The following is an 8,651-nucleotide window of genomic DNA, read 5'->3' as shown; positions in this document are numbered from 1 at the left end:
CCCGCCACAGTGCCTGCCTATTTTTCTGTTGCAGTTTAGCAGGGGCCGGGTTTGAACCCGCCACACTTGGTATATGTGGCCAGCACCTTACCCACTGAACCACAAGCACCACCCTCAAGCTGGTTTTGAACTCATGGGCTCAAGCAAATCCTCCCACCTCAGCCTCTAAAAGTGCTATGATTATAGGCTCCAGACACTGCACCCACCCAACATCCTGCATTTCCTTCATTCCAACATTTACTCATTTTCATATTTTATTCTTTCTGAAATCAGGCTATTTAAAAAAAATTATTGATAATATTTCTTTTCTCCCAAGATCTGCTATTAAGGCCAGGCTGGGTGGCTCACACCTGTAATCTGAGCATTCTGGGAAGCCGAGTTTGGGTGGATTTCTTGAGCGCATGAGTTCAAGACCAGCCTGGGCAAGAGCAAGACCCTATCTCTAAAAATAGCCAAGCATTATAGCTGGTGTCTATAGTCACAGCTACTTGGGAGGCTGAGGCAAGAGGATGGCTTGAGCCCAAGAGTTTGAGGTCTCTGTGAACTATATGATGCCATGGCACTCTACCCAGGGTGGCTGAGTGAGACTCTGTCTCACAAAAAAAAAAAAAAAAAAAAATCTGTTATTAAATCAAAGGTATAAAATAGGATCTTTTAAAAACAAAACAAAACAAAAAAACCCCCAGGATCCTGAAATAGAAACAACAGAGTACATACCCAGAAAAAGCCTACAATAATAATACATTAGCTATCTCTAATGGTATGATTATTTACATGATTATTTTCTTCTCTAAACTTTTCTGTAATTTCAATTTTTGGATGAGTATATATGTCTATATAACTTTCAAAGTTAGAAATAAGCCAAAAAATCATTCTTTGAAGTAGTAGCAAAGCATAGTGCTGTGCAGTTCCTTACATTAAGACATTTGTAACTCGAGTCGATAACACTTTGGAGTTTGGTTTGAGGGTAACACGCTGCAGATCAGAGACAGTAACCAGTGGATTCTGTGCCTTTGGTGATGGTACAAGCTTTAATTAATAAAACGAGACATTATTAAAAACACATTTTAAAGTATATACATCCCCAAATACCAAATATCCAAGTCCTAAGTCTGTGTAGGACATATTTACTTCTCTATCCAAGTTTTATTCCCAAACTTCAAAGGATGTCTCTACCTATGCAGACTAACGGTTGGGAGATAAAACTGACTAATCAAATAATTTTGGGATTTAACACATTTTGTTGAGGTGATCCAAAACTACTAAAATAAAACATCAAGTACTTAACTTGGAATGACTTCTGTACATAAGGTTTATGCTTATTTTCCATAAAGGGACAACCAGGTTAAAAGCAGAAAGAATATGGATATGGAAAATTATATCTTACCTTCCTCCTTTCATCAAAACTCTGGGTCTTCTTTAATTTCACAGTCAGTAGATCCTTAACCGTTATCTGCATGGGTCCATCTTTTTGTAATGGTCTAGTCTGGAAATACATGGACAAGTTAGAATTCAAATTGGAATGGGGACAACTGGTGAAATGCAAACTAAAATCTAGTTTTAAAAGGCTCAAAGTTAAGAGTTAACTCCTATTTACCCTAGGAAGCTGTCAAATTATTTCCACTCACTTAATGATCTAATTTTCAGGATGCATGGATGCTAAGGCTATAGAAAAGTATTCATCAACATGTAAGGGTTTTTTTTTTTTTTTGAGACAGAGCCTCAAGCTGTCCCCCTGGGTAGAGTGCCATGGCATCACAGCTCACAGCAACCTCCAACTCCTGGGCTCAAGCGAGTCTCCTGTCTCCACCTCCCAAGTAGCTGGGACCACAGGCGCCCACCACAACGCCCGGCTATTTTTTTGGTTGCAGCCGTCATTGTTGTTTGGCGGGCCTAGGCTGGATTCAAACCCACCACCTTAGGTGTATGCGGCTGGCACCTTAGCCACTTGAGCCACAGGTGCTGAGCCGACATGTAAGGCTTTTTGATAGTAAGTAAGAGGTGGGCTAGTTCCCTGAATGCATCCTCTCCTGGAGTCATTATAATAAGACAGGAGCTAAAGGAGTTACTCAGATCGAAGTGAAGTTTTGCATCAAGTGCCTAGAAAAGATGATTCAGTTCTCAGAGTAGGAATGTATAGTCAGAGAGGTATATATTCCAACAAGTATAAAAGGCTCTGGATTTAACTAGCTGCTTCTTTTTTTTTTTTTTTTTGGAGACAGAGTCTTACTCTTTCACCCTGGGTAGAGTGCAGTGGCATCATAGCTCATAGCAACCTTAAACTCTTGGGCTCAAGTAATCCTCTTAGCTCAGCCTCCTGAGTAGCTGGGACTACAGGTGCCTGCCACAACACCTGGCTAGTTTTTCTATTTTTAGAAGACATGGGGTCTCACTCTTGCTGGGGCTGGTCTTAAACTCAGGAGCTCAAGCGATCTGCCCACCTCGTCCTCTCAGAGTGCTAGGATTAGAGGCATGAGCCACGACACCTGGCCCTAACTCAGCTGTTTTAAACCAAATGTATCTGTGGTGAAAATTCAACAGGTTTTAAAACAGGGTCATGACTCTCCTAGAAATTCACAAATATTCTAGTCCTTTTGGCAGATAAGTAACTGCATGGAGAATTGGTTCTCCAGTCTAATGACATTAAACTTTAGAATCCAGGCCTGGTGGTAGTGGTTCACACCTGTAATCCTAGCATTCTGGGAGCCCCTGGCAGGTGGATCACCTGAGATCAGAAGCTGGAGACCAGCTTGACCAAAGGGAGACCCTGTTGTTACTAAAAGTAGAAAAACTAGTCAGGCATTGTTCCAGGCACCTGTAGTCACAGCTACAGCTACTGGGGAGGTTGAGACAAGATCTCTTAAGGCCAAGAGATTGAGTTGCTGTGAGTTACACCATAGCAGTCAATCCCAGAGTGACTAAGTGAGACTGTCTCAAGAAAACAATGGCTTGGCGCCCATAGCTCACTGGTTAGGGCACCAGCCACATGCACCAGGGTTGATGGGTTTGAACCTGGCCTGGGCCTGCTAAACAACAATGACAACAACAACAAAAAATAGCCAGGTGTTATGGTGGGCACCTGTAGTCCCAGCTACTTGGGAGGCTGAGGCAAGAGAATCACTTAAGCCCAAGAGTTTGAGGTTGGTGTGAGCTATGACGCGATGGCACTCTACCAAGGGTGACATAGTAAGACTGTCTCAAAAAAAGAAATGAAAAAACAAAAAACAAATTAAAAAACTCACTTGACAATCTATCAACTCTTTTTAGTTTTGATTTCACTCACTAAGCAATCTTCTGTTTTTAATTTGGTTTCCTAGGGAGATTTTCCTTTTGGTGAAAAGATATGCTGAGAAGCCAATAAGGAAATCTTGGGTTTTTTGAGACAGTCTCACTATGTTGCCCTCGAGAGTGCTGTGACATCATAGCTCAAGGCAATCTCAAACTCCTGGGCTCAAGTGATTATCTGGCTTCAGCCTCCCAAGTAGCTGGGACTATAGGTGCCCACCACAGTGCCTGGCTATTTTTAGAGATGAGGTCTTGCTATTTAATTAATTAATTTATTTATTTATTTTGAGACAGAGCTTCAGGCTGTTCCCCTGGGTAGTGACGTGGCATCATAGCTCCCAGCAACCTCCAACTCCTGGGCTCAAGCGAGTCTCCTGCCTCTGCCTCTCAAGTAGCTGGGACCACAGGTGCCCACCACAATGCCTGGCTATTTTTTGGTTGCAGCCATGATTGTTGTTTGGCAGGCCCGGGCTGGATTCAAACCCACCACCTTAGGTGTATGTGGCTGGCACCTTAGTCACTTGAGCCACAGGCGCCGAGCCTATTTTTTTATTTATTTGTAGCCCTGGGTAGAGTGCTGTGCCATCACAGCTCACAGCAACCTCAAACTCTGGGGCTTAAGTGATCATCTTGCCTCAGCCTCCCAGGTAACTGGGACTACAGGCGCATGCCCCAATGCCCAGCTATTTTTAGAGACAGGATCTCACTCTGGCTTAGGCTGGTCTCAAACCACTGATCTTAGGCAATCCATCTGCCTCAGCCTCCCAGAGGGCTAGGATTACAGGCATGAGCCACCATGCCCAGCCCAGGGTCTTGCTCTTGCTCAGGCTGGTCTTGAACTCCTGAGCTCAAGCAATCTGCCCATCTTGGCTTCCCAAGGTGCTAGGATTACATACAGGCCTGAGCCACTGCTCCCTACTCTACAGGGTTTCATATGTATCACATTCATATATATACATTTTTTGAGACAGAGTCTTTATCTGTTGCCCTAGGTAGAGTACCATGGCGTCGTATTAACTCAAAGCAACCTCCAACTCTTGGGCTCAAGCGATCCTCCTGTCTCAGTTTTCTATTTTTAGTAGAGATGGGGTCTTACTCTTGCTCAGGTTGGTCTAGGGCCTGCGAACTCATGCAATCCACTTGCCTCAGCCTCCCAGATTGCTAGGATGACAGGCATGAGTCACCACGCCCAGCCCAGACTGGCATTTTAAAAACATGATAATTGACATAATTCAGATAGGAATTGGAACAAAATATAGTCTTCCAGTCCATGCCTTTAGACCAGTCTTAAAAGGCCACTTTGCATTATTCCTATATTATACATTGACCAAAACACACCATTACTACATTCTTTCATACCTGAAGTGCTTTAGGGAGATTGGATTTTCTGAGCAGCAAAGGTGCTAGTGGTGGTGGAGGAGGAGGCAGGGGAGGAGGTGGAGGTGGAGGTGGAAGTGGAGGAGGAGGAAGATGGTTGGCTGTCTGTGGCAGTGTGGGAGGAGGTACAATTTCAGCTCCACATTCTCCAGGGGTGGTTAGAACACCAGTGGGCACAGCTGTAATTTTACTATTCATGTGACACATTTGACCACAGCTTGGAGAAGATTTTTCTGAGATGGCCTAGAAAAAGACATTATATTTGGCAAATCAATTAATACATTTGGCAAATTAACTTGGTTCTTGCAACTGAAAGTCATCAAAATCATAGCTGCCATATATTGAATGCTTTCTTACTGTACCATGTACTGCATAATATTTTCTCATTTAATTATCACCAGTTCTTTCATGTATCATTCATTCATGTGTTTTGTATGGGCTGTATGCTAAGCATTGTGGGTACAATGTCAGTCCTGCCTGTCACCTCATGGAGTTGATGGCCTGGTGAGAGATGACAGGATGATAAACAAACACAAAAGCACTCAAAACAAACAACATAGGGAACGGTTTGGATTTTATTGTCATTGGCCAATCTGGATAAAATATTTGCTAACTTGATTTGGCCAAACCTTGCTCAGGCTAGCCTTCACCACGGGCCCTGGGATTGTGACCTACCTTGGGCTTAAGCAAGCACTGGAATGCTAAACAACCTCTCCTCCCAAGAATTGGCTGACTTCAGGAAAAGACCATTCCCTAGTCAGATCAACCGTCTGGTCAGATCATGGCATCTGTTCATCCCACTTCCACACACATGGTTCCTTCTAGCCTTGCTTATTCTTTGTTATAAAAGAAAAGCTCTTTCTATCTGATGTTTATAAATCTTAATGATCAGAACATTTTCCCTATTGCAATTGTCTTTTCAAATAAAGTCTATCTTCACCTAATTCCAGATTTTTTATTTGACAATACCAACCTTCAGTGTTTCCTGGAGCTTGCATAATTTATTTTCCAAAATGGAAAACTGTTGCTTGAGACTGTGAAGTTCTCGGTGGCAGATACGAGATGGAAAGATGGTATCTTTCAATCCTTCTAAACTCTGAAATTCATAAATAAAAAAAACCAAATTCTTACCCCATGATTGCATTAATATACACAGCTATGATTTAATAAAAAAAAGATGTAAACAAACTTTCAAAAACAAAAGAAAACAAAACAAAAAACCCAAATTCTATGAGCAATATGATAAAGAAAAAAAAAACCATGAAGTGGTCTGATTTATCTTTTGGTTATTGTTTTTTTCCCCCACATTTGATGTATGCTTTCTAGAAGCAAAGGCAGACAGGACCCCATAATTTCATTTTATCTAAATTTAGCCTAAGTCTTATCCTGACTTGAGTACAAGTTGTACATAAATACAAACATGAAGTATGTAGAAAAACTGTATTATTCCTGAGAACAGGTATGCCAAATCTATACCTGGGCTATGCAGTTCTGGCACCAGGTGTATATAGACCATACTCTATTTGTCCAAAGTTTTACTGTATCTTTGATGTTGGGAAGGCTGAAGTTCCAGGACAATCTTAGCCAGCTTCTGCTATGGCATACATCTGTTGAAGAAATAACTATTCTGTAAGGAAAAAATAAAAAATAAAAAACCTCTAAGTTAGAACAATAGCTAACAATTAATAAGAAGCTTGTTTTATAGTATGACTCAGAAGCAAGACTCCCCATAACCAAGCTCTTTATTAAATTCTACAATTTAGAGATTCATTTACACAACAGGCATTTATTATACCCCTATTATGTTCCAGGCATCAAGGATTTAGTGATGAACAACATAGATAAAATTCCTGTCCTGATGGAGTTTACGGTTTCACGAAGGAATAAAGACACTAAATAAATAAATAAAACATATGGGTTCCTAGATAATGAATAAAGCTAAAGAGAAAGAAAATAAAGCAAGAGAGGGGTAATGTTAAATGTTGGCTATGGGTGACTTTTAAGGTAAGAAAGCTGAAAGGTGTTTAGAGGTGGAGCCCAGAAATGAGACTGGAGTGGAGATGTGCAGGCCAGGTTTATGGAAAGGGAAAGGGGGGCTCGGTGCCTGTAGCTCAAGCAGCTAAGGCGCCAGCCACATACATTAGAGCTGGCAGGTTCAAATCCAGCCCAGGCCTGCCAAACAATGACAACTACAACCAAAAAATAGCCAGGCACTGTGGCGGGTGTTTGTAATCCCAACTACATGGGAGGCTGAAGCAAGAGTATCACTTAAGCCCAAGAGTTGGAGGTTGCTGTGAGCTGTGACACCACTGCACTCGACCCAGGGCAACAGCTTAAGAGTCTGTCTCAAAAAAATAAAAAAAAAAGGGAAGGATGACCTGCCTGGGCAGTACAAGGTGGCATGTGTGTCTGGGGGTGAGGGCAGTTGGAAACCCTTTTAATATGGGATCGTAGCTGATGGGAGAATTTCACACCTTGCCCAGAGGTCTTTGATGAGTTAGGTCCTTTGGTTGGAAGTTCAAGGGTGAAGCTAAATAGGTCCTTTGTATCTTTGTCTTAGGAGGAGAGGGGATGTAGAAGTGGAAGGGGGAGAAGGAGAAAATAGGGTTCATGTATGGCTGGGTTAGGCCCCCCAAGAGAAGCCCCAGAAAGTCTCACTGAGAATGTGACTTTTAAGAAAAATCATAAACCAAGTAAGAAGGCTGGTAATGCAAAGATCTGGGAGAAGAGCAGTCCAGAGAGAGGCAATAGTAAGTGCAAAAGCTCTGAGACAGAAGTTTGTCCCAAGTGTTTGAGGAACAGCAAGGAGGCCAGGATGACTAGAAGAGAGACACTTAATAGAAAATAAGGTTAGAGTCAGATCATAAAGGCCTTGCAGATCATACAAGGATGTTTATTTTTACTCTGAAAGAAGAAGAGGCTGAATATGGTAGCTCAAGCCTGTAATCCTAGCCAAGAGAGGCGGAGGTTGGAGGATTACTTGAGACCAGGAGTTCAAAACCAGCCTGAGTAACATAATAGCACCCCATCTCTACAAAAATAGAAAAATTAGCCAGGAGTTTGAGGTTTCAGTGAACTGTGATAAGGCCACTGCACTATAGCCCAGAATACAGAGTGAGACCAAAATAATAATAATAATAATAATAATAAATAAATAAATAAAATGAAATAAAATTAAAAAGAAGAGGAAGAAGACAATGACATTGGTAAATTTTAAGTAGAGGAGTAACGTAACTTATGATTTTCACTGGTTCACTCTGGCTACTATGTTGAGAATATACCGCTGGGGGGGGGGCGGGGGCAAGGACAGAAGCAGAAGGACTATTAGGAGACTTTTACAACATTCAGGAGAGAGAAAAAAGAGTCGAGGATGGCATCATCATAGTTACTCCATTTTAAGGGTCTGCTTTTATTTTTATTAATTTCTTTTTTTAATTGACAGTCTTACTTTGTCATACTCGGTAGAGTGCTGTAGTGTCATAGCTCACAGCAACCTCAAACTCAGGCTCAAGCGAAAATTTTTTGTTTTGGAGACTGAGTCTTACTTTGTCGGCCTCAGTAGATCACAGCTACAGCAACCTCAAACTCTTGGGCTCAAGTGATTCTCTTGCCTCACCCTCCCAGGTAGCTGGGACTACAGGTGCCTGCCACAACGCATGCCTATTTTTAGAGACGAGGTCTTACTCTGGCTCTGGCTGGAAGGGTCTCTTTTTAAAAACTTTCATAAAAAGAGCTATAACAACAAAGTTACTGTGAAAACCCACTCTGAGGTTCTTTCAATAGCACATTTTAAGTTGTCAGACGCAGATAATAGATGACTAAACTTCACCAAAACTAAGTTTTAAATTCTAGTCTTATGCCCCTCTGTCATCATTTAGTTGTCAGACTTACACAATTAAATTTACCAGGCAAGGAGAAAATAGTTACCATGCATCTGAACATTCTTTTTTTTTTTTTTTTGAGACAGAGCCTCAAGCTGTCCCCCTGGG

The 8,651-nt window shown here is 41.8% G+C and overlaps 1 protein-coding gene across 1 annotated transcript in view; it reads right to left on the bottom strand.

Annotated features, from left to right (window-relative positions):
* Nucleotides 1-912: 912 nt before the first annotated feature.
* PRR11 (proline rich 11) overlaps nucleotides 913-8,651 on the bottom strand; it is an 8,393-nt gene continuing 654 nt past the window's right edge. Inside the window, exons 2-6 of the mRNA XM_012808749.1 lie at nucleotides 6,139-6,289; nucleotides 5,636-5,758; nucleotides 4,645-4,905; nucleotides 1,388-1,486; nucleotides 913-1,029 (exon numbers count right to left, since the gene is read on the bottom strand). Of these exons, the coding sequence (XP_012664203.1) occupies nucleotides 913-1,029; nucleotides 1,388-1,486; nucleotides 4,645-4,905; nucleotides 5,636-5,758; nucleotides 6,139-6,289 (751 nt within the window). The remainder of the gene's footprint in view (nucleotides 1,030-1,387; nucleotides 1,487-4,644; nucleotides 4,906-5,635; nucleotides 5,759-6,138; nucleotides 6,290-8,651) is intronic.

Source organism: Otolemur garnettii, unplaced genomic scaffold (assembly GCF_000181295.1).
Source record: "Otolemur garnettii isolate 467f Iridium unplaced genomic scaffold, OtoGar3 scaffold00094, whole genome shotgun sequence".
Taxonomy (NCBI): domain Eukaryota; kingdom Metazoa; phylum Chordata; class Mammalia; order Primates; family Galagidae; genus Otolemur; species Otolemur garnettii.
The sequence above is the reverse complement of the archived record's forward strand: the minus strand, read 5'-3'. Positions and strand labels throughout refer to the sequence as shown.